Consider the following 26,001-nt stretch of genomic DNA (forward strand, 5'->3'; position numbering starts at 1 on the left):
GAAATGAAAAATTTACAAAAAAGTAAAAAATATAGAAATAAAGAAAACTATTTTTAATGAAATATGAAATAAAAGTAGATTTTTTCTTTCTGTAGTCACAAAAAAAGAAAAGAAATAAAAAAGAAGAAAAAAAAGAAAATTGAATAGATGGACCAGCAAACTGAATGAAATACAACTGAAATTACATCAGTTTCCCCTAGAAGTCAAACTATGAAGCTATTTATAGTCCATAAACTAAGCAGGCAGAGAGATTTGTGGTGTTCCTGAAGAACCAGGTTGGCACAGTTGGGTGGGACTTAGTGTAATGGTTCCATTCTCCACTAGACGGCGCTGCTTAGCTTACTGGGGTGGATTGTTGTGGCGCTTATAGGTGTGTATGCGTATACACATGAGGGGTGAAATGGCATCACCCAGCTACCCAGTCTCTAGTAACAGAACTCTGCTCTCCCCGACCAGCAATAGCATACCCATCCTTTGTGTGTGGCTTCCATCCACTCCCTGCTTTTACACTGTCTGTGACCAAGCCGTCAGGTTGCCAGGTGGCACCTCCCTCCTGAGTTTTATCTAAAATGCAGCTGTGTTTCCTGACCTCTCACTTCTGAGGGACTGTGGCTTTGACCTGTCCTGCTCCTCTGCAGGAGGGTCTCACAGAGCAATGGCCAGGTGCTGGCTACACCCAGGAACGTTTAAGGGACCGTGCTGCTCCCGATGCCCAGAGACTGCGGGTGGGTGCCAGCCCACCCCAGAAAAAGTTCACGCAACTGAAGTGGCGCCTGGGTGGCTCAGTCGGTTTGGTGTCTGATTTCGGCTCAGGTCACGTTCTCACGGTTGGTCACGTTGTGCTGACATCTCAGAGCCTGGAGCCTGCTTCCGATTCTGTGTCTCCCTCTCTCTGGCCCTCCCCCGTTCACGCTCTGTCTCACTCTCTCAAAAATAAATAAACATTAAAAAAAATTTTTTTTAAAGTTCATGCGATTGTGTAGCAGCAGGGCTTCAGGGATTATGGAAAATCACAACACACATCTGGCACTAGGCTTCACCCTTAATGGCCTGCCAGCACCAGTGAATGTGGCTGTTCTCTGGGGTCTGCTGGGACCAGGTGGCTACACAGTCTCTACCAAGTGTCTTTCCAGCAGTGGAACCGCTTCTCCCTGCGTGGCCTGAGAACTTCCCAGACCCCACTCTGCTCCTGGGGATTTACCCTTCCCACCAGAGCACCGCCAGGTATTGAGCTGTGGAGTTCTAGCCTCTGTGCTCCCCGTTTATAGAGTCTTAATGGAATTTAAACCCTCTCCTTTGTCCTTTCTCCCTTTTTAGTTCATTCCCTGCGACTGTTTCCACTTTTCCACTTTCTCTCCAGCTGTTTTTGGGGGGGAGTGCTTTTCCCGAACTCTCCCCCGTCTCCGTCCTCTTTCCACAAGCAAAAACAAGTCCCTGCCCTCTGCAGCTTCTCTCTTCCCCAGTTCACCACTCTGCGTCATGTACCTGCTGAGTTTTGAGGTTTGGGTTGTGCAGATTGTTGTGTTAATCCTCAAATCAGTTTTCTAGGTGTGCAGGATGGTTTAGTGTTAATCTGGCTGTATTTCATGGACGAGAGACGCAAAAAAAACTTCCATGCTGTTCCGCCATATTGGCTCCTCCCCCAATTCTTTTATTTTCTAATTAAACTCTAATGTCATATCAATAGGTTATCAAGATTTGTCATCAATTTATGAATCAAAATTAAGGTATCCAAAGAGAGCTCAATTAAGTTTTTTAACTATAATATTGACAGCCTTTCCATCATACCGAATTTGAACTAGACAAATACATATACAGCTCTCAAAAATCTGACACTGGCTTTGACCCATTTTCCTTAGTTATAGCTCAACCAATTGTTTTTACAGTATTTCCAATGTTTCAGTTATTTTCCTTATTTGGCTATTGTGCCCAAATGAAAACATCTTAGTGGAGTCAGACACAATTATAGAAATACTGCAAGACAGGGCCATAGACACATTTTTATGAGTTTCAAAAGAGACTGATTGGAAACTATACTGCAATCACCAATCCTTTGTGCTAATGAACCTGTGCCACATAGTCATAATACAGTATTGGGCTACTATTGTTGGTATGTGTCAATGCTTCCATCATAAAACCTTGCTGATTTCATGGTTTCTTGAACTAGCTATAAAGCTTGTTTTGGTTCTGATAAACAGAAGATTATTTTAAAAAGAAAGGCAGACAAAAAGGTATATATTTGTAGATATGTGGTGTTGTGTGTCTATGTGTATATATAATATAAATTTATATATATTTACATTTTATATGTAAGTATATATTTTATAAATCTATGTTTATGTATTTATTAGTATTTATATATTAGTAAAATATATACTTACATATATGATGAAAGTAAATAAAGTTTAATTGGTATAGAGAGTAAAGTATTTATTGTGTGGTGCATACTAATAAAAAGTTGGCATACTACTAAATCACTCTGAAGATCACTTCTGTTAAACACACTGGAAAAATATAGTCTGAGTTCTTAGGAGCTGTGGGCCAGCAACAATCTATTTCAGACCTTAGGTGCCTCATCTATAAATGAATAAAAGTAGCCATTCAGAAGGCTCTCCATTTACAATTCACATCTGGAAGGAAATAATAGTATCTTAAAGTTAGACACACACGCATACACAGAGACACACAAAGTTAAAAATTTAATTGAATTAATTATTTATCTTTCTTATTCAAGCTGCGCATGTGGTTTCTGATATAATAAAATCAGAATAAAAACATTTTAACTCCAATTTTCTACCCGACTTAATTTTCAGTGTTTAACAGAGATAGTAAAGAAAGAAAATTCAGGAATTGTTTAACTTAGAAATACTTTTTTTTTTTTAATGTTTATTTTTTGAGAGAGAGAGAAAGAGAGGGAGCATGAGCGGGGGAGGGGTAGAGAGAGATGGAAACAAAGAATCCGAAGCAGGCTCCCAGCTCTCATTTGTCAGCACAGAGTCGATGGGGGGCCATGAGATCATGACTTGAGCTGAAGTCAGAGGCTTAACCAACTGGGCTACCCAGGCGCCCCAGAAATACTTAATAAAAATTATGCTAGATTATTTACTTATTTATTTATTACACTAGATTATTTTTAAGTTGCTCTTTGGAAAACTACAAATGCAAAGTCAATGCTTTCATGTGGAAAACTTAAAGATCAAGTAAGTGAATCTCAGATTCGGGGGGAAAATACCCCTATAAGAATCATGGAGGAAAAATATAAGGTGGCTCTACTAAAAATGGACTTAGGGAGGAGTATGCTATGTACTCTTTTATACAGACGGTTGAGTGGTCAACAGAAGTCATGAGGGCAAAAATGTTCTGGGAAATACAAAAAATACAGGTGAGATAAAAACCAACTAATGATGTATTCCAAATATCATTTATATTTTATATTCCATAATTCATGTAATTAACAAAATACAATTACATGAAAAAGTCTGCTGAATAAAAGCACATTTCCTGCATCTACATTAAGTTTTACCATAGATTTGAAGTATTTTGCATGTATCTCAGCTCTGATAAAAGTTGGTTATTTTTAAAAGTTATATTTAAAAAGTTGGGGTGCCTGGGTGGTTTTGTCTGTTAAGTGTCTGACTCTTGATTTCGGTTCAGGTCACCATCTCACAGTTTGAGTCCCACATCGGGCTCCCCGCTAACATCAGGGAGCACATCTGGGATTCTTTGTCTCCCTCCCTCTCTGCCCCTCCCCCACTCATGCTTGCTCTCTTTCTCTCTCTCTCAAAAATAAACTTGAAAAAAGTTACATTAAAGTGTACATAAAATTTAAATACCCTATTTCTATACTGAACATCTCAGTGGGTCTTAATTTTACTTTTGACCTTCAATGATAATGTATGCTAACTTCCAGTATTGCAGGAAAAGTATTTCCAAATTTAAAAATGCTTTTATTGTTTTACTTATTATCTTGATCATTAACCAAAGTACTCAAAATATTTCATTCAGTAATTTGTGGAAATGATATTTCTAAAAAATAAAGTCTATTAATTTTAAAAACACATTTCCAGCAGAGACAATGTTCGCTAACTACTCAAGAGATGAATGAAAGTGGCAGAAAGTGGTCCTAGTTTCTATGCATTGTCCATTTCTCCTTCTATTATACCATCTGCCTTCCTAGATACAGCACATAGGCATAGAACAATGTATCTGATTCCTAAAGAAAAAAAAAAAGAAATGAAAAGAAAAAAAGAGGTATTGCTGTGAACAGTCACTAAATATAGGTTCATTTCATACGCCAAAAGGAAGGCCTCAGAAATAATATCTTAAAAAAAGAAAATCAAATTTTAGAGATAAAATGAAATCTTTTAGATTTAAAGTGAAACCATCTCGAGGGCTTTTATACTCTCAAAGGGACTACATTTCTCTTTACTCTTCTGCTGCTTAACAGAGAGAAGCAGCAGAAGCACAGCAAGAAAGGAAATGAGGTAAGGTAAACCAGAGCCAACCCTGTGGAGTTTATTTCCTTCAGTTTATCAGATGCTAAGGAAACTAAGCACTAACATAAGTGCTGAGGATAACTCTCCATTTTATGCAGAGTAAAAGCTAATCTACACTACTACTCCATCTGACCTGTGTGTTCCTGCTTCAGATATCCATCCACCTGGCTGACTTCCTTACCCCTTTACATCTCAGTTCAAATGCTACCTTCTCCATGAAGGTACCCTAACTGTTCCATTTAAAATTTCAACCTACTCCCTACCTCCCGTACTCCTGATTTCTTTACCCCAATTTATTTTTTTTTCCCTTAGCACTTACCACAATGGAATAATTATGTAATTTGTTTATTATCTAGGTTTTTTGTCAGCTGAGGCGTTTAGCTACAATGTTAAATCAATAAGGGCATGGATTTTTTAGTATTCAATTTATTGATACATTTCAAATGCCTACAGCTGTGCCTGGCACTCAGTCATTAACTGTCAGTCTAATGGATAAACTCGCTTTCCTGAACACCTGATACAATCTGGACACTGTCCAGAAGAATACACAGAGTTAGGGAAATGTCTACAAAAGCGATCACCTATAACACAGTAAAGGCATATTGTACAAAGTTCGATACTTAGAGCATGGTGAATTCTATATCAGAATTAAAATAAGTACACTGACTACATTTTCAAAAATCTTGCCAGTGAGGGGAAAGCACATTGCCAAAGTATTTAAGTCCTGGAGTCCTCACTGATTGTATATTTATTAACAGAGTAAGTGCAGTTTCCAGTACACACAGGAAAGCAATAGCTTCAACACAAATAAAAATACTCGCTATATAAACTTATATTATTGGTCCACATTTAAAGATTTACTCAGTATTTGAATTTCTACTCACTCTTCAAGGCAACTTCTTCATTTGTATGTTGGTTTCCCTAATTTTCCAGTTTACAAATACAGCATTAATTGAAAGCAACATGAAATAACAAATCTTGAAACAGAAAGCTTCACAAAGTCTATAAAAGTGATGTAAAATCACACAAAAAATTTCTAACTGAGGTACTGAGATAGACCAATAAGGATTAAAACATGAAAGGTCACTATGAATAGAATATTAATCAAAGATTAATAAATCTTTAGAAAATTTGAGTAAGTCCTCAAATTTTACAAAAATAACACTTTTACTAATCCTACTAAAAGAGACAAATGTGAAATGAAGGATGGCATAATGTGCTATTACAATTTTGTCAGAAAAACCTTGTTAAAAATCATTATTTGATGAATTATCAATTCTGTTAATTAGCTTACACTTGAAATTATATAGTGAATTGTGCTGAAGATTTTAGGTTTCATTTTTCAACATAAAAAACTAATCAAACTTTTTCCTCTGTGGTACCCACACACAACACCACCACTACCACCATCACAGTAGCTCTTTTTCTATTAACATTTCATTCTTAAAACAGGTCACTTCAAATGGTCTCTTTGAGTGTGTTTTGTCCTCTGTAAGGGTGAAAAGCAAATAAAGAGAAGTATGAAAAACACATGGAGAGAAGGAGAGAAAATAATTTTCTAAGCAAAGCCCTAGAGGGAAGACTGGATCAATGTCTGTTTAATAAGTTATGCTTTTAGGAACTCATTGATAATAATACCCTAATATTAGGGGACTTTAACACCCTACTTACATCAATGGACAGATCATATAGGTAGAAAATCAACAAGGGAATGATGATTCTGAATGACCCACTGGACCAGATGGACTTAACAGATATATTCAGAACATTCTACCCTTAAAAAAAACAGAATACACATTCCTTTTGAGTGCACATAGAACATTCTCCAGAATAGATCACATACTAGGTCACAAATAAGGCCTCAACAAGTACAAAAAGACTGAAATCATACCATGCATATTTTCTGACCACAACACTATGAAACTTGCAGTCAACCACAAGAAAAAATTTGGAAAGACCACAAATATATGGAAGTTAAACAACATGTTACTAAAGAATAAATGAATTAACAAGGAAATTAACAAAGAAATTTAAAAAAATATACGGAAACAAATGAAAATGAAAACAAGATGGTCCAAAACCCTTGGGATGCAGCAAAAGTGGTCATCAGAGGGAAGTATATAGCAACACAGGCTGAACTCAAGAAGCAAGAAAAATCTCAAACACCCTAAAGGAGGTGGAAGAAGAAAAACAAACAAAACCTAAAGCCAGCAGAAGAGGGGAAATAAAAAAGATTAAAGCATAAATAAGTGATATAGAAACAAAAAAATAGAACAGATCAATGAAACCAGCAGCTGGTTCTTTGAAAAAATTATTAAAATTGATAAACCCCTAGAGACACTTATCAAAAAGAGAAGAGAAAGGACCCAAATAAATAAAATCACAAATGAGAGAGGAGAAATAACAACTACCACCACAGAAATACAACAATTACAGGTGAATGTTATGAAAAAATTACATGCCACTAAATCAGACAATCTGGAAGAAATGAATAAATTCTTAGAAATATATACACCATGGGGCGCCTGGGTGGCTCAGTCGGTTAGGCGTCTGACTTCGGCCCAGGTCATGATCTCGCGGTCTGTGGGTTCGAGCCCCGCATCGGGCTCTGTGCTGACAGCTCAGAGCCTGGAGCCTGCTTTGGATTCTGTGTCTCCCTCTTTCTCTGACCCTCCCCTGTTCATGCTCTCTCTCTCTCTGTCTCAAAAATAAATAAATGTTAAAAAAAATTAAAAAAAAAAAAAAGAAATATATACACCATCAAAACTAAAACAGGAAGAAATAGAAAATTGGAACAAATGGATAACCAGCAAAGAAACTGAATCAGTAATCAAAAATCTCCCCAAAACCAAAAGTCCAGGGCCACATGGTTTCACAGAGGAATTCTACCAAACGTTTAAAGAAGAGTTAATACTTATTTTTCTCAAACTATTCAAAAAAACAGAAGTGGAAAAAGACTTCCAAACTCATCTCTACGAGGCCAGCATTACCCTGATTCCAAAAACCAAAGACTCCACTAAAAAAGAGAACTACAGGCCAATATTCCATATAAACATGGATGCAAAAATTCCCAACAAATTAGCAAATTTAATCCAACAGTACATTAAAAAAATCATTCACCACGATCAAATGAGATTTATTCCTGGGTTGCAAGGGTGGTTCGCTATTTGCAAATCAATCAACGTGATACACCACCTTAATAAAAGAAAGGGTAAGAACCATATGATCCTCTCAATAGATGCAGAAAAAGCTCTTGACAAAATATAACTTCCATTCATGATAAAAATCCTCAACAAAGTAGGGATAGTTGGAACATACTTCAACATATACAAAAAACCCACAATGAGTATCATGCTCAATGGGGAAAAATGGAGAGCGTTTCCTCTATAGTCAGGAACAAGATAGAGATGTTCACTCTCACTAGTGTTCTTGAACATAGTACTTGAAGTCCTAGCCTCAACAATCAGACAACAAAAAGAAATAAAAGGCATCCGAATCAGCAAGGAAGAAGCCAAACTTTCACTATTTGCAGGCAACATAATACTGTATGTAGAAAACCTTGAAAGACCCCACCAAAAATTTCTGGAACTGATACATGAATTGAACAACGTCACAGGATACAAAAATCAACATACAGAAATCTGTTGCATTTCCATACACCAATAATGAAGCAGCGGGAAGAGAAATCAAGGAATCGATCCCATTTGCAAATGCACTATAAACCATAAGATACCTAGGAATAAACCTGACCAAAGAGGTAAATTATCTGTACACTGAAAACTATAAAACACTGATGAAAAAAACTGAAGATGACACAAAGAAGTGGGAAAACATTGCGTGCTCATGGATTTGAAGAACAAATACTATTAAAATGTCTATACTACCCAAAGCCATCTACATATTTAATGTAATTCCTACCAAAACACTACCAGTGTTTTTTTTTTGTTTTGTTTTGTTTTGTTTTTTTGCAGAGCTACAAGAAACAATCCTAAAATTTGTATGGAACTACAAAAGACCCCAAATAGCCAAAGCAATATTGAAAAAGAAAAGCAAATCTGGAGGCATCACAATTCTGGAACTCAAGAAGTTCCAGAATTTATCCAGATGGATAAAAGTTGTAGTAATCAAGACAGTGTGGCACTGGTACAGAAACAGACACATAGATCAATGGAACAGAGTAGAAAACCCAGAAATGGACCCACAACTATATGGTCAACTAAACTTAGAAAAAGCAGGAAAGAATATCCAATGGAAAAAAGACAGTTTCTTCAACAAATGCTATTGGAAAAACTGGACAGCAACATGCAAAAGAATTAAACTGGACCATTTTCTTGTCCCACATACAAAAATAAATTCAAAATGGATGAAAGACCTAAATGTGAGACAGGAAACCATCAAAATCCTAGAGGAGAACACAGGCAGCAGCCTCCCTGACATCGGCCATATCAACTTCTTTACTACATACATCACTGGAGGCAAGAGAAACAAAAGCAAACATGAACTACTGGGATTTCATCAAGATAAAATGCTTCTGCACAGCAAAGGAAACAATCAACAAAACTAAAAGCCAACCTTCAGAATGGGAGAAGACATTTGCAAATGACATATCTGGTAAAGGGTTAGTACCCAAAATATATAAAGAATAAAAGTTAACATCCAAATCCAAAATAATCCATTGAAAAAATGGGCAGAAGACACAAATACACATTTTTGCAAAGAAGACATCCAGATGGCTAACAGACACATGAAAAAATGCTCAATATCACTCACCATCAGGGATATACAAACCAAAACTACAGTGAGATATCACCTCACACCTGTCAGAATTGCTAAAATTAACACAGCAAACAAAAGGTATTGGTCAAGAGGCAGAGAAAGGGGAACACTCTTGCACTGTTGGTGGGTATGCAAACTGGTGTAGCTACTCTGGAAAACAGTATGGAGGCTCCCTAAAAAGTTAAAAATAAAAGTACCCTATAATCCAGCAATTTCACTACTAGATATTTACCCAAAGCATACAAAAATACTGATTCGAAGGGATACATGCACCCAATATTTACAGAAGCATTATCAATAATAGCCAAACTGTGAAAAGATCCCAAATGTCCATTTACTGATGGATAAAGAAGATGTGATACACACACACACACACACACACACACACACACACACACCAGAATATTACTCAGCCATAAACACAATGAAATCTAGCCATTTGCAACAATGTGGATGGAAAGACAGTATTATGCTAAGTAAACTAAGGCAGTCAGAGAAAGACAAATACCATGATTTCACTCATGTGGAATTTAAGAAACAAAACAGATGAACATGGGGGGGGAAAGAGGCAATGCAGAAAACAGACGATTAACTACAGAGAACAAACTAAGGGTTGCTGGAAGTGAGGTGGGTGGAGGGACAGGTTAAATGTGTGAGGGGTATTAAGGAGGTCACTGGTGATGAGCAGTGGGTGTTGTGTGTAAGTGGTAAATCACTAGATTCCACATGTGAAACTAATGTAACACTGTACGTTAACTAACTAGAATTTAAATAAAAACTTGAAAAAAAAGAGTTATGCTTTTAATAAACAAAGCATAGAAAATAAACTTTACATGATAAAAGCTGAGGGAAATGCTTCTTTAGAATCTCTAGCAAACAGTGCAGTTTGTCACTTGGACCACAAGATGGAGACACCAGTTACCTCAAAAGCAATAGATAAAAGGAAAGAAATTGCTTCTTCAGTGTTAAAATCACAAAACTAATTTAAAAAAATATATGTAATCTAAAGCAATTTTTTTTTGGAAATTTATTCTAACAATGATATAGGGAAGTGTGCTTGTGATTCTGAAGATAATTCTCTATCCAACTCCATTCAACTGTCATTTCCAAAGGCAAGCATGTCAACTCAATTTTGTAATTTTTGTGGAATAACTAACACTTAGAAAGTCTTAAAATAGCAGCTGAAATGAATTGCTGAACTGAGTAGTACTCTGAAAAGGGAGAGGGCTAAGTAGGAAAAGTAACAGTTTCATCTGATTTACATTGATACAGAGAAACTGGGTTTTGCACGAGTATTTTAATACAAATGGAGTTCATCACTAAATAACCTTGATAAATCAACAAAAGACATATTATTTTATTTTTTATAATTCTTCCACAAGTACAGTGAATAGTGACAAGTGCTAGGAATGGTGCCTAATTCACAGTATTTAATACTAATTATCATTACTGGCATTACTACTCTTAGCGTAAAGCAATTATAAAATCCTCAAAGCTTCTTTTCTCTTACATAACTAAGCCTCACTTAGAAACAGATATAATGTAGCCTAGTCACTCATTCATTATTTGTTTCCATTTCACCTAAAAAAAAAAAAAAAAATCCCCTATTTCCCTGCTAGGGAAAAGCAGAATTCAAGATTAAGGATGCTTAAATTCATTTTAAAGCCAGTATAAAATAATGACAGGTAGGACTGTGAATACATTTCAACCTCCTATTTTTCTCTTAGATGAAAGTATTACACAGATGTGGTTCTGCTGGTATGAGATGGGAATGCACTCAAGGACTACAGGGAAATTGTTGGTATTCTCTGTTCACCAAAATACAATTAAGTGTACATGCATGCATACACATGCAAAAGTAGGGAATTCAGTAAGCAACTGAAATAATCTCAGAGGAAAACACAATTAAGTAGTGAAATATTAAAATGAAGATCAGAAAATTAAAAGTTCAACCTTCAGACGACCCTAAGAAAACCTATATAAAAGTTCATAATTATTACCTTATATTCAACAAAATATTTTATTTTTTAAAGTACATATATTTATTTTGAGAGAGAGCAGGTGTGAGCACAGGTAGGGGAGGGGCAGAGAGAGACTCCCAAGCAGGTTCCACACTGACAACACAGAGCCTGAAGTGGGGCCTTATCCCACAAAGAGTGAGATCATGACCTGAGCAGAAATCAAGAGGCAGGTGCTTACGTGAATGAGCCACCCAGGCACCCCTCAACAAAGTATTTTAAAGTAAGTTCAACTTCTTCTAGATATCCCTAAACAGAAAGCTTGTTTTAGTTAGTATTGTAAAACATTTGAGGATAGTTTCCAGTTTGATGATGTCCATGGTAATGATTACATTGTGATCTCTAACAACTCAAGATACAACGCTGCTTACTGTTCTATGGGGCGCCTGCACGGCTCAGTCAGTTAAGGGACCAACTCTTGGTTTTGGCTTAAGTCATGGGTTTGAGCCCCACGCTGGGCTCTGCACTGACAGCGGGAGTCTGCTTGGGATTCTCTCTCTACCTCTCTCTCTGTCCCTCCCCAACTCGTACTGTTTCTGTCTTTCTCAAAACAAATAAACTTAAAAAATTTTTAAATAAAAAAGAATATTGCTTGCTGTTCTAAAAATTATATGTATTTTTTTAAGTCTTCATGAATTCTTCAAAATATAATTGCCCCTTATTGTTCATTAATAACTAGGTAAAATCCATTGTGTTATTTTAAAACCCTTGTATTAAGAGACAGAAGTTTACAAAGCAGTAGTGCAGGGTTTATTTAGAAGAAAAAGTATAAATACAATTATTTTAGAGAAAAGATTCTTCCTTCTTCCTTCAAAGCAGCTCACAGAAAAATACTGAATAAACTGGCAACCTACAATTATTTTAAACAATGCTGCCACCTGCTGGAAAAATCTGAAATTTCTTCATTTCCCAAATGTTAGACTAAATACCACATTAAAGAGCTGTATCATAGTCTTCCAATTACCTAATGAAACAAGATACATCTTATTCAATAATTCTGACCATCTGATTTGTCTGATTCTAAATAACTACATCTTAATCAAGTACTAATTCATTATAGTTTTTAGTATATCTATAATTTTTTTAATGTTTATTTTTTGAGAGAGACAAAGTGTGAGCAGAGAAAGACAGAAAGAGAGAGAGTGAGAGAGAAAAAGAGAGATCATCCAAAACAGGTTCCAGGATCAGAGCTGTAAGCACAGAGCCTGTAGTTTTTAGTATATTTAAGTGCTAAATACAAACAGGTTGAGGCAACATTATCAAAAACAACACAACTCTGTAATTATATTAAACAGTAGATGATGCAGGTTTTGAAGTTTCAGATGATTGTACCTTCATCCTTACAGAAAAAAAAATAAGACTGGGTATCTTAACAGAAGTTTGAGGCTAGCAATAAAACTAAATTTGGAAGGTCCCTGACTAAGCTAAGTCCAAAGCGGAAGCATGCTAGAAAAGTTATGGAAAAGATACTCTTATTTATAATGAGACCATTTTAGTTCCTGAAGAATATTTGGCCATTTACCATAAATAAAAAATATATATACCTTAATCACCTGATTTAAGATTTTGTAAAGCAACTTCTTTATTTCCTGTAGCTTTTAAAATCTTGCTCTGTTTTTATTTTTATAATTTGGGTCCATAAATATCTCAATTCATTGAACAGCTGTTTTGTGAGTACCTACTCTGTATCATGTAGCTTATTTAAGTACTCAGAAATCAAACAATCACCTTATGTTTAAGATGAGGATAATAATCCCTAGTTATATGAGTGTTGCATAGATGAGAAATACAGTTGGCACATGATGAATGATAATTATCATTAATGTGAGCATTACTAAAACGATTGGAAGCTACAGTAAGTTGAGAACAAAATGGAAGGAAAAAAATGTTTCTAATTTTTATTACAAATTAAAAATGTAAACTTCAGTTTAAAATAGCCTGGGTGCTATTGGGGTGCCTGGCTGTCTCAGTCAGTGGAGCATGCGACTTTTAACCTTGGGGTTTTAGGCTCGAGCCCCACACTGGGTGTAGAAATTACTTAAAAATCTTTAAAAAGAATAATAAAATAGCCATTGATTTATGTTTACTTCATTTATTTTTCAAAATATAAGGTGGGGGGGGTGAATGAAGCTACACTAGAAAATAGCTAAAGGTACCATCAAAAGACCAGAAACTGAGGCAAATAGATATGAAATACACAAAACAGGCATGTTTTGCATAAAACAGTGTTGAATAAGTATTTGCCACATGAGAAATTAATGAATGGTACAGGATGAATTGGAAGGCAAACTTAGAAATGCTGACTGGCTTATGAATTAGCAGACATACAAGCCTCACTGGAAGCATCTCTAAAGATTTTCCCAAAAATTAGTTCTGAAAGAACCCCAAGGTTAGAGTAGTAGAGTTGAAAGCACAGGGCAAAAAAAAATGGTTTAAAAAAAAAAAAGGTAGTAGCTGGCCTGAGATCAAAGGTGATAAAAAAAATCTGACCTGATATTGACATTCTCAAGATTCCAACTTGCAGGGGATAAAAGTAAAGCATTCTGAGTAATCAGTATAGTTCTCCCAGAAAAATCTGACCAGAGCCCTATGGGAAAACACAGGCATATGGCATTCACACAGGTATCACTTGGTACAATCACTTTCAAGTAAAATGAAGGCTATGCTGCATAAGTCATCTAAGGAGGGTGGTCAGAAATAAGAAAACATAAACAACAGAAAGCAAAAAAAATAAGATGACTGAAGTAGTACTAAATACACCACTTACTACAACAAATATAAATGGGTAATGCCATCATTAAAAATTTTTTTAAATTTTTTTCTACATTTGCTCCCCAAAAATCAGGGATCTGTGTGTAAAAAGGGGGGGGGGTAATCAACATAAAAAGACAACTACAAATTACAAAAGACTTAAAAACATATTAGCAATAATAATGTAAAGATTCTGTTTGGAGCTACATTTATCCAAACTGTAAAAATAAGTAAACAAATCAATAAATTAACATGACCAGGGAAAACCAGAGAAATGTGACAAAAAGTATATTTAATGATGTTAAGAAATTGTTGATTTCTATATGAGATAATGGTTTACTGTCATATGTAAAAAGAGGAGTCTTGTGTTTAAGAGACATATACTAAGATGCTTACAGATAAATTAACATCATGTTTAATGTTTGCTTCAAAATAAGAGGAAAGATGAGTTGAGGAAAGGGAGAAAATAAAATTTAGCTACCAAATAAATTTTGCTACCAAATAAAATTTGGTAACTGTTGCAAATGAATGATGGGTACATGGAAGTTTGTTTTATCCTTTTCTCTATATGTCTGGAATATTTCATAATTCGACAGTTAAAAATAAACTAAAAGATAAATAAAACAGAAATGATTTTCAGGCTAGAAAATCCAACTACTGTAATATTCTTTTTAAAAAAGGAAACACATATAAATAATATAAAGTACTCTATTTTATTTTATTTTAAGCTTCTTTATTTTGAGAGAGAGCATGCATAAAGAAATGGCAGAGAGAGAAGAAGAGAGAGGATCCCAAGCAGGGTCCATGCTGTCAGCACAGAGCTCGGTGCGGGGCTTGATCCAATGAACTGTGAGATTATGACCTGAGCTGAAACCTAGAGTCGATCTTAACCAACCAAGCCACCTAGGCCCCCTAAAATATCCTTCAATTTTAATTAAAATTCAATTTTAGATTGATGAACCTCAATTCAAAATTACTACTTTTAAAGTTTGGTGTATACTTCCTCTGATTTGGCTTCTCAAAAGTGTTTGAGAACTCCAAATTTAAAAGACTTTTTTTTAACCAGAAAGCTTGACATATAAAATTCAGTGGATAAAGAACATGTGGCACATACACACACACACACACAATGGAATTATTACTCAGCCATCAAAAAGAATGAAATCTTGTCATGTGCAAGGATGTAGATGGAACTACAAAGTATTATGCTGAGCAAAATAGGTCAATCTGAGAAAGACAAATACCATATGATTTAACTCATATGTGTAATTTAAGAAGCAAAACAGATGAACATAGGGGAAGGGGGAGAAGAGGGAAGAGATAAACAAACCACAAGAGACTCCTAAAGATCAAACTGAGGGTTGATGGAGAGAGGTAGGTGAGAGATGAGCTAGATGAGTGATGTGTATTAAAGAGGGCACATGGTATGATGAGCACTGGATGTTGTATGTAAGTGATGAATCACTGAAATCTACTCCTTAAACCAATATTGTACTGTATGTTAACTATCTAAAATAAAAAAAAAAAGAAATATATAAATTTCAGGAAATGTTGGGGTGCCTGGGTGGCTCGGTTGAGTACCCGACTCTTAATTTCAGCTCAGGTCATGATCCCAGGGTTGTGGGATCCAGACCTGTGTCCAGCTCTATGCTGAGCGTGAAGCCAGCTTAAGATTCTCTCTCTTTCCCTCTGCCCCTCTCCCCTGAGCTCTCTCTCTCTCACTCTAAAATTTAAAAAATTCAGGAAATGTTATTATAAATTCTGTATTTAGCACACTGATAATATGTGTGAGTCTAAATGTATCCATATAAATTAGAAAGTATATAAAATATAATTTGGCAGTAAAATGCTTTCATGAAAATCTTAGCACAAATTTTTCTTTGCTCACAAGTTTCATAAATGTTCAAATAATGCTTCATTAAAAAACTGAGAACAAAATGAAAAAAATCTTTTGGAATGTAAAATTTTCTAATAAAATTTTGAAGAGATTTATTTCATAATTATTTAAATATGACAATTTTAAAATCACTGCTAGTAGCCTAGTATAACAATTCACTATGCAAAAAGCCCTAATGAGGGTTATACAGTTTTTAAAAATGTATCCCCAAAATAAATCTACCTACCACGTCTAATGAAACATTTGTCCTGGATTCTAAAAGAAGACGTCAACGTTACCTACTGCCCATTGCTATCCCTGCCTTGGCCCCCACCAATTCTGTTTTGGGAACATCAACTAAACTCAGTATTATGAACAGTAACAAACTAGATACAACTCTTAAATGGCTGTATTCAATCAAGTTTATTTTTTTCTGAATGTTGAAAAGTAAATAACTATTATCTGATTCAACTCCCTGCTAAAAGTCATGTAAACTTTCAGGTTTGATTTCTATTAATATAAATATCTATGCTTCTTACAAAATTATTGATCTACAGATTAGATTATAAACAAATGTCACTTTCAGGATAGACTTAAAGGTCATGAATGTCAGCCAGGTAGTTTGGATCTATTCCTCCTGGATGGAGAAACCACTAAAATGATAGCATTTCTAAATACGTGTCTCTTAATCTGATCTTGTTATTACTCTCTCCCTGCTTGAATAAACATCCCTACAGTTTTAATGATCACCTATATAAAAGTGGCTTCCAAATCTGTATTTTAATCACTAACATCTTTGGAGCTGCAGATCTGAGTATAAAATTGCCTGATTATACGTTGTCCTATTATAACAAACAAACTCCATTTACTCTTTGACCACCCCTAACCCAAAGCCTACTTCTCTATTTGCATGTGTCCCTATTAGCCTCTATTTGCATGAATCAGTACACCACAATCCACCAGCTCTCCAGAACTAAAACAAAATCATCTTTGGCCTCTCATCTTTTCTTTCCCCTTCCACCAGTCTAAGTCATTGTCAAGTTTAAAAGTTTTGCTAAATCAAAACTTTTCTTTCCATTCACATCACTTCAGTCTCATAAGAGCTCTTTCCAGGATCAAGGTCAATCTAGAAATGCTCCCATCAAATAGTATTTCAGCTCCTCCCTCTCCCCTCTAGCTCACTTTCTACAGGGCTTTCAGAGTCATTTCTCCAGCAGCTCTTATCATGTCCCAAGCTTTTCAATGGCTACCTAACAGCTACAGAATAAAGTGCAAACTTCAAACTTAGAGTATTCAAGACGTTTTAGTATCTGACCCTGTCTATCCCCTCACTAGTTTTCTCTAGTTCTACACTGAAGTCCACTAGCATGGGACTACCTTCTAATGTCTGTGGTATTTCCTACCCCTTCCAAGCCCTGACAGAGGATGCTCTTAAACCACTCTTTCTGAAATTGTATTTATCATTCGAGGTGCTGATCAAATGTGTTCAGCTCCTTATCTCCCTAAATTCTCTTGGCTACAATTAAACACAAGGCACTCTCTTCCTTTTATAACATAGCTCTAATGGTCTGAAAGTTATTTCTTATAAAAAAGATAAACATGTCCCCTCTGACCTGAGTTCTAATTTAAATGTCTACACAGATGAGCCTAATCTTTTTCTGTACAACAATCTTCCAAATATGTGAAGCTACTCCTAAATCTTCTCTTCACAGGATAAATCTCCTCAAGACTCACAGCTAATAGTCATAGATATGATTTCTAGAAATTTTCATCATTTTCACTACCTCTGTCTGGACACTCTGGATCTCTCCTGAAGTGTGATATCCAGAGCCAAACACAATACTTCAAACATTGTTTTTTGCAAATTATGCATGATATTCATCTTCCTCCCCAAATTTGGACATTCACAATGTCTATTAGCAAATTAACAATTCAAAATAGTCTTTCAGTAATAAACTTGTCATTTTTAACCGGTTGCGGATTTTTAATAAATGTGCAAAAGATAAAGGTGAAAATAATAAAACAAGGTTCAAAGAGGTTCTAGTCAGAATCGAGTATACAAGAATTTACTTTAGGAAGAAACTCCTTTTGAAACATGAGATAAATGAAACTAGATGGATAAAAAAGCAGAGATACTATAAATAAAAAGGGTGCAACATCAAAGAAAATTTCTACACAAAGTTTATTTGGGGACTCTTTTGCTAAGTACTCCACCATAAAGCAAGCAAACTTTCAATAAAAATATGTTAATTAACATCTTTTAATTTAAAAATGCCAACTAATAATGCTATATTCACAATCTTCTTATCCTGAAATGCCAAAATGCGTTTTAAAAAGTTAAAATTTCAACAATAAATTCTAAACTTAAATTCAACTGACTGGACAATACTCAAGAGATCTATTTTAAATTGCATAACTATCTTTGCTCTCATTAAATAATATCCTATGTGGAAAATACAGTAGTTCTTTAATGACTGGCACCACACTAATTAACTGAACTAAAAGAAAAAAGTCATTTCCTCTAAAGAGTTCTTAAATACTCTTCAATGATCATGTTTAATGCTCAACAATTTATTCAATTCAAAGAAAACTCAAGGAGACCTCTAAAGTGCTGTCTTTTATACAAAGGAAATAAGAAAGTTCAATGATTCATTTTCTGAAAACTTGCTTTAAAACAAACTCAGGATCTTTCCCCTTGATTTACAGTGGAAGGCTTAGGAAATGTGTAATGATATTGACAGAATGTAATGTGTATCTGTGCCACAGGCCTAAAATACCTAAGAAATGAATGACACAGATATATCATATAGCAGCATACAATGATTCTCCTACATCATCAATAAAATCTTAATTTTCTCACAACCAAGAGTACATGAATTTGAAATATCAAGCTGATAGAAGTATAAATTTATAAGCACTTTGGAAAACAATCTGGTGTTATAAGATGGTTAAAGACCAACATATCCCCTGACTCACTAATTATGTTCTTAGAATACATGATTTTTTACATTTTAATATTTCTTCAATGATATTATATTTTCATTGAAATGATACAATGAAGTTGATACAAAATTATAATAAAACCTTGGTTTGCAAGCATAATTCATTCCAGAAACATGCTTGTAATGCAAAGCACTTGCATATCAAAGCGAATTTCAAGAACCATTGGCGTTGTGAAAATGTGATATTCAGCATCACGTACTACTCATATTGCAAGGCATCACTCATTTATCATGTTAAAATTTATTAGAAATTTTGCTTGTCTTGCAGAACACTTGCAGAATAAGTTAGTCCCAATCCAAGGTTTTCCTGTATTTTTAATGGTCGCAAGATTTGAACAGATATTTCAGTAAAGATCTGTGGATGCCAAATAAGCACATAAAAAGATTCTCAACATTATCAGTCATTAGGAAGATGAAAATCAAAACCACAAAGAGACACCACTATGCAACTAATAGAATGGATAAAATAAAAATAAGTAATAACAACAACAAAAACCTGACAATACCAGGTGTTACTGAGGAGTGTAACTAGAATTTTCTTAACATTGCTGGCAGGAATGTAAAATAGTATAGGCAATTTGGAAAAGTGAGGTAGTTTCTTATAAAGGTATATACACATGCACACAACTCAGCAATCTCACGCCTACGTATTTACACAAGAGAAATGGAAAATGATTCACATAAAATCCTGTATGTGAATGTTTATAGAAGCTTTCTTCACAATCACCAAAAACTAGAAACAACCCAAGTCCTTTGAGTAGTGAATGGATAAACTGTGGTACACCATCAAAGAAATACTACTTAGCAATTAAAAGGAACAACTACAGACACATGGATGAATCTTAACTGTATTATACTGTGTGAAATAAGCTAGACTTGAAGGACTACATCCTATGTAATTTCATGTATATAACATTCTCGAAAAGGCAAAATTATAGGGACCTAAAACAGATCAGTGATTGCCAAGGGCTGGTTATGGGGTGAAGGAATGAACTTCTAAGGGGTAGAGGGAATTTGGGAAGTGACAGAACCATTCCATATCTTCATTGTGTGATAGCTATGGGACTCTATGAATTTATCAAAAAACATAAAACCATACACCAAAAAGGATGGGTGTTACTGTATGTAAATTATACTTTAAAAAAGTCAACTGATGTTCTGCATATTTAATGTTCCTGACAACTTATGGAAAAGAAAAATCTTTCTTCTGCTTGCAGTCTGTGAAGAAAGACCATCAACATGCTACGTAGTTTCTTTGTGGACTTAAAAAAAAAAAAAAAAAAGAAAGACATATTCCTTGCCCTGAGAGTCTGGAAGCTCACTTGGGAAACAAGTCTAAGATGCTAAGTTACAGAAAAAGGCTAGGCAAAACAACTTTTGAGTGATAAATCATGGAAAGCACTTTACATGTGCTCTAAGAGAAAGTAAGGAAGAAGTAATTCCCTTTGACTAGAGTTAAAGGAAATGAATGGAACACAATTTACTAAAATTCTTAGTGTTTCTCAACGCATTTCTCAATTATCGTCTCTAACTTTCAGATGAGGAGAATGAGACTTGGGAGGACAAATATTTCGTCCGTGTTCCCTCAGCTATTAGGTATCAGTGCTGAAATTGTAATCCAAGCCCATCCGACCCCAAAACCTGAGATCTTTCGCATTGCGATGATGGAACAACACTGAAGAGGTTATCACGGTTGCTACGTGACGGGATTTCAACAGACAGGAACGTCCCCTAACTTTCCAAACGACACTACTTCGTATGAATCTTAAGAAACACCACGGCTAGTGCAATGACCTTGAAGTGAGCTCTACGGGGTTTTGGAGTGCAAATTCGTGGGGAAGGTAACACGAAGCCTTGTGAGGATCTCTTCACGGTGCGCAGAGACCTACTTCTGATACGTTGGAGTAAGGTGACGCATGTGGCCAGCGCCCGAGCAGCTGAAAAAGGTAAACACCAAGAAGAAAAAGCCGAGGCGCTCAAGATAACACCGCTTCAATTAGAGAACGCTGGCCTGATCGCAAGAAGAGCACAAGAGGAGGAAAAGCTACTTTCCTGCCCTCCCAAGGCCCTCTGGTAAAAGACCTCCGTGGACTTGTCCCTGTCTGCGTCGCCCAAAGACCAGGACCAGGGCCGGGGCGTCCTCCGCCTGTGGGCTCTCTGCGTGGGGAGGACAGCTGTGTATGCTGTGCGGTGCTCTCGCGGGCCGCGGCGGGGCGCACCTTACCAAGGCACTGCAACCCAGGGAGGGCGGGCACACACTCGGCTGGGCCGCGGCGCAAAGCTCAGAGTGAAGGGGTAGGCGAGGTGAACGAATTTGCGCTGTCCCCCTAGATGACATAACAACTGTCGCACACTGTGTTAGTTGACAAGACGCTCTCACTTTCCCCTTATTTACTGACCAAGCAGCCGCTGCGCTCGCTGTCATCTCACCTCTCCAGTTCCTGTATTCCGGAACATAGTAGTATTTGTTCCCGAACAGGTCTGTGCCGACTTGCTCCTTCGCTTCCTTTGACAGCGCTCTCCATAAGGCACGGAACAAATCCTGAGACCAACCCATGCAGTCGGCCCGGCTTTCAGCGCGAATCTCAGACGGATCCGCCGGGACCCAAACACACGCGCTCTCTAGCCGCGGACCCCGCCCACCCGCTTTAGCCTCACGCCCTTCTAGTAACGGCGCTCACCATTGGTCGGATGTCATCTGGCTTGACCAATGGGAGACCCCACCGGTACAGCCTCCGCGCTCTGTCATGGCGGCGTCCGGTGTTCAACCCGGTGTGAACGGACAGGATGTTAGGGTTTTTGTCAGCGAGACAGACCGGTTTGGACGACCCTCTTCGCCTCCGGAGAGCGGAGTCCACACGGAGGTAAAGAAAACCTTACTTTTTTCTCAAACAGCCCATTCAAATCTGGACCAATGGCTATGTGAGTCTTGCCTCTCACTTTCCCGCTTCATTATCACTTTACCTCCACCATACTCGCCTTTAATCTCTTCTGCCTTGAGGCTGACGAAAATAAGATACCCTTTACATTCCTGTAGGCAGGTGGGTGCGCACTTGGGTTCTGGCGAAAATCCTTTCGTTTTACCTTACTCCTCCCTCACATTACGTTTCCTCTCCACTCCCTGGGGAATAACTACTCTCCAAAGATTCCTTCATTCAGTCAGTCGACATACTTAGTGAACTCCCACTTTTAGCCAAGCGTTATGCTAAGAGCGGAGTGTAGGCCAAGAACTGAACCAAGTTTAGCATGACTAGAGCAGACAAGGGGGGGCGGTGACAGGAGATGAAGCTGGAAATGTAGTCCGGGGTTCAGTGAGGAAGAGCCTTGTGTGCTTGGTGAAGAGGTATGAAGAGGATAATAAGGTGACAACTGGTGGATTTTGTCTTCTGCCTGGAGAGTGGATTGAAGTTGAGAGCAAGCAGTGAAAGTCAAGTTAGGTAACTGTTCTAGTTGTCCAGGAGAGAGCAGGTGGAAGCCTGAGCCAGGGAAGTAGCGGCGGTTGGGTCAAAGACAGTGAGGATATATGAAAAATATTTAAGAAATAAAATCAACGAGCTATGGAAATTGTTTGGATATATAATAAATGGTGAAAAGAAAGGCGTCAACAATGATTCCCAGATAGTTGCTTTGTATAGCAGGGTAAATGATGATGGTATTCATGTAGATAGGGCTTTCCAAAGGGGGGAACAAGTTTTACTGTAACTTTGCCCATACTGATTTTTTCCACATTACTTTCTCTTTTTTTTTAATTTGTTTAAGTTTATTTATTTTGAGACAGAGACAGCATGAGTGGTGGAGGGGTAGAGAGAGAGAGAGAGAGAGAGAGAGAGAGAGAGAGAGAATCCCAAGCAGGCTCCACACTGTCAGCACAGAGCCTGATGTGGGGCTCAAACTCACAAAACCATGAGATCATGACCTGAGCTGAAACCAAGAGTCAGATGCTTAACCGGTTGAGCTACCCAGGCACCCCTCCCATATTACTTTTAAAGAACCTGTGACTTGGAGAGAGGAAGACAGACTTCATGATATATATTTGATGCTCAGAAAAAATTGAGAGATCTTTAATGTGAGATAGTATGTGAAGTGATGTGGGAATGAGATCACCTAGGCACTATTTGTAGAGTAAGAAAGGCAGTTCAGTAACAAACAATCTGAGAAAAATCAACATTTTAAAAAAATTTTTTAAATGTTTATTTATTTTTGAGAGAGGGAGAGACAGAGTGCAAGTAGGGAGGAGCAGAGAGAGAGAGGGAGACATAGACTCTGGAGCAGGCTCCAGGCTCTGAGCTGTCTGCACAGAGCCCAACCCAGGACTCAAACCGACAAACTGTGAGATCATGACCTGAGCTGAAGTCAGACGCTTAACTGACTGAGCCACCCAGGTGCCCCAAGAAAATCAACATTTAAAGTTAGCCTGGGAAGCGTCTGGGTGGCTCAGTCAGTTAAGCGTCCGACTTCAGCTCAGGTCATGATCTCGAGTTTGGGGGTTTGAGCCCCATGTCGAACTCTGTGCTGACAGCTAAGAGCCTGGAACCTGCTTCAGATTGTCTCCCCCTCGCTTTTGGCACCTCCCCCACTCACACTCTCTCTCAAAAATAAATAAACATTAAAATAAATAAATAAATAAAGTTAGGCGGAAGAAGACTTCAAAGAGGAGTTGAAGGAAAACCAGGGTGATGAAGTGTCATGTACACTAAAAGAAGACTGTTTAAAGAGGAAGCCATGAAATGTGTCGTTTGCTGGCCCTAGCGCCCTTCTTTGCTCTCAGTGGTTCCCCATCCCATTACTCTGTTCTCTCTATTCAATTTATTAATACTGAAATTGTATTATGTATTTATTTTTTTTATTAGTTTATTGTTTTCTTAACCCCTATGAGAAAAAAGACATGAGAAAAGAGGCCTAGAAGAGTTTGTATTAAGCGGATGGTGTTATTCAAAAAATAGGAATTAGGAGAAATTAAAAGTATACATTATATCTGAACAGCAGGGTAGTCATGGATGGCCTTGAGAAGAGTATTTTCTGAAGAATTGTGGGAATAAAAATAAGATTTCAGTGAGTTGGAGAATGACAGATGAAAGGAAGTGGGAACTGCCAACATTAATGACTTTTTAATTGTCGACTCTCTTTTTAAAGAGAAAAGCAGAGTATAGTTAGTTACTGAAAACTGATACATATGATTTTTTCTAATATCCCAAAAGAAGAACTCACCTGCTATATTAGTTATCAGTGGATGGGTAACAAAGTACCCCCAAAACTTAGCAGCTTAAAACAACAAAAGATTTACAGTAAAGCCCTGGTTTGTGAACTTAATTCGTTCCGGAAACATGCTTGTAACCCAAATCACTTGCACATCAAAGTGAATTTCCCCATAGGAAATAATAGAAACTCAGATAATTTGTTCCACAACCCAAAAATATTCATATAAAAATTATAACTATATTGTAATATAATACGAAATAATAAAGAATACAAAATATAAAGAAAAATAAACAAATGAACCTGCACTTTGAAAACCTTTGTGGCTGGTGTGAGGGAGACGAGAGCGGAGGGTTATAGTGTAGGATGACTTTCACTGTCACTAATGGAATTACTGCTGTCTATTGGCTCAATGTAATCTTTTTCTGCATGGGAACCATTGTATATGCTCACGTGGATGTTAACTACAGTACAGTATTAATAAACTTTTATCATATACTGTATTTAATGAAACTGGCAGTAAGGCGGTAGAGGAAAGGGTCTATATCTACAGGCAGCCAGATCTAGAAGGAAGTAAAGCATTCCTAAGCTTACTCTTGTATGGAAAAGCAAAGGACTATCCTATCCTACCACAATTACAAACAGACAAAAATAATAAACTATTGTAATGCATGATAATAATCTTTTGCCTGTTTCCACGAAGCAATGTATGTGTTTTGTATTCTAAAATGTTGCATCAGCTTTATATTTAGTATTATGCTTTTAGAATGGGAAAATATGTTTCAAATACTGCATGTAATTTTAACTAAATAAGTAAACATTAAATCTTTTTTAAGCAAGCTGATCTTTGATCAGTTTTAAACATGATTGAGATTGCATCCACTGTTGTCCCCTTGTCCCCAACCCCAGTCAGTGCAGGGTAGTCAGCAATTCCTACTCAGCTCATTGATCCATTCTAATAAAAGCATATAGACATATCCAGAGTTTTTTATTTCAATAATTCCAAGAACCCAAGTTTTATTTCAGTGACTGTAAAAACTCAAAATTTACTTTTATCAAAATTTGTCAGTCTTCTCTGATAATTTAGCTTGTTTCCACCAAGTAGTTCTGCAATTCTTCCATTATGATCAGTAAACATCGGAAAGTGAATGAACTTGCCTGTTAGACCTTTAATTTTTGTGAAAATAACTGTACTTTTTAAAAAAGAATCAGCATTTTTTAATCTAGTAAGTTCAGAAGTCTTATTATATCAGTAAAAATTTAAATCATGTCAGCTACTGAGAGTCTAAAACAGTGGTTTTTTCAGAGTCTTTTAATTTTAAATAGTCCTTGATCTGAAGAAGCAATTAAGTAAAGCTCTTTGTTAAAATTCTGTGACCTAATTATTCTGATTATGCCATTTTATTTTATTAAGATTTATTTCTTTAAGTTTATTTATTTTTAGAGAGAGAGTGTGCACACACACAAGCAGGGGAGAGGCAGTGAGAGAATCCCAAGCAGGCTCCATGCTGTCAGCACAGAGCCCAATGCAGGGCTCAAACCTACCAACAGCAAGATAATGACCTGAGCCAAAATTAAGAGCTTAACTGAGCCACCCAGACGACCCAAGATTTATTTTCTTTTGAGAGAGAGAGAGAGAGAGAGAGCGCACTACCATGAACAGGGAAGAGGGGCAGAGGTAGAATCAGAAGCAGGCTCCACTCTCAGTGTGGAGCTTGGTGTGGAACTCAGTCCCACGACTCTGGGATGGTGACCTGAGGGAATCAAGAGTCGGGTACTCAACCAGCTGACTGAGCCACTCAGGTGCCCCTGTTTATGCCATTTTAATATGAGCTAATGAAATACAAATGCAGAAAGAGTTGCTATTCTTACAAAAACTACATAGA

General features: G+C 36.7%; 2 protein-coding genes and 1 pseudogene across 2 annotated transcripts in view; 1 reads left to right on the top strand and 2 right to left on the bottom strand.

The window, feature by feature from the left end:
- LOC109246411 (PRELI domain-containing protein 1, mitochondrial-like) overlaps positions 1-21,257 on the bottom strand; it is an 86,198-nt pseudogene extending 64,941 nt beyond the window's left edge.
- NDUFAF2 (NADH:ubiquinone oxidoreductase complex assembly factor 2) overlaps positions 1-21,554 on the bottom strand; it is a 175,174-nt gene extending 153,620 nt beyond the window's left edge. Inside the window, exon 1 of the mRNA XM_019414312.2 lies at positions 21,350-21,554. Within this exon, the coding sequence (XP_019269857.1) occupies positions 21,350-21,476 (127 nt within the window). The 5' untranslated portion in view covers positions 21,477-21,554. The remainder of the gene's footprint in view (positions 1-21,349) is intronic.
- Positions 21,555-21,641: 87 nt separating this feature from the next.
- Positions 21,642-26,001, top strand: part of ERCC8 (ERCC excision repair 8, CSA ubiquitin ligase complex subunit) — a 62,583-nt gene continuing 58,223 nt past the window's right edge. The window contains exon 1 of the mRNA XM_019414310.2: positions 21,642-21,783. Within this exon, the coding sequence (XP_019269855.1) occupies positions 21,707-21,783 (77 nt within the window). The 5' untranslated portion in view covers positions 21,642-21,706. The remainder of the gene's footprint in view (positions 21,784-26,001) is intronic.

This window comes from Panthera pardus, unplaced genomic scaffold (genome assembly GCF_024362965.1).
Source record: "Panthera pardus isolate Hobbes unplaced genomic scaffold, ASM2436296v1 HiC_scaffold_2, whole genome shotgun sequence".
Taxonomy (NCBI): domain Eukaryota; kingdom Metazoa; phylum Chordata; class Mammalia; order Carnivora; family Felidae; genus Panthera; species Panthera pardus.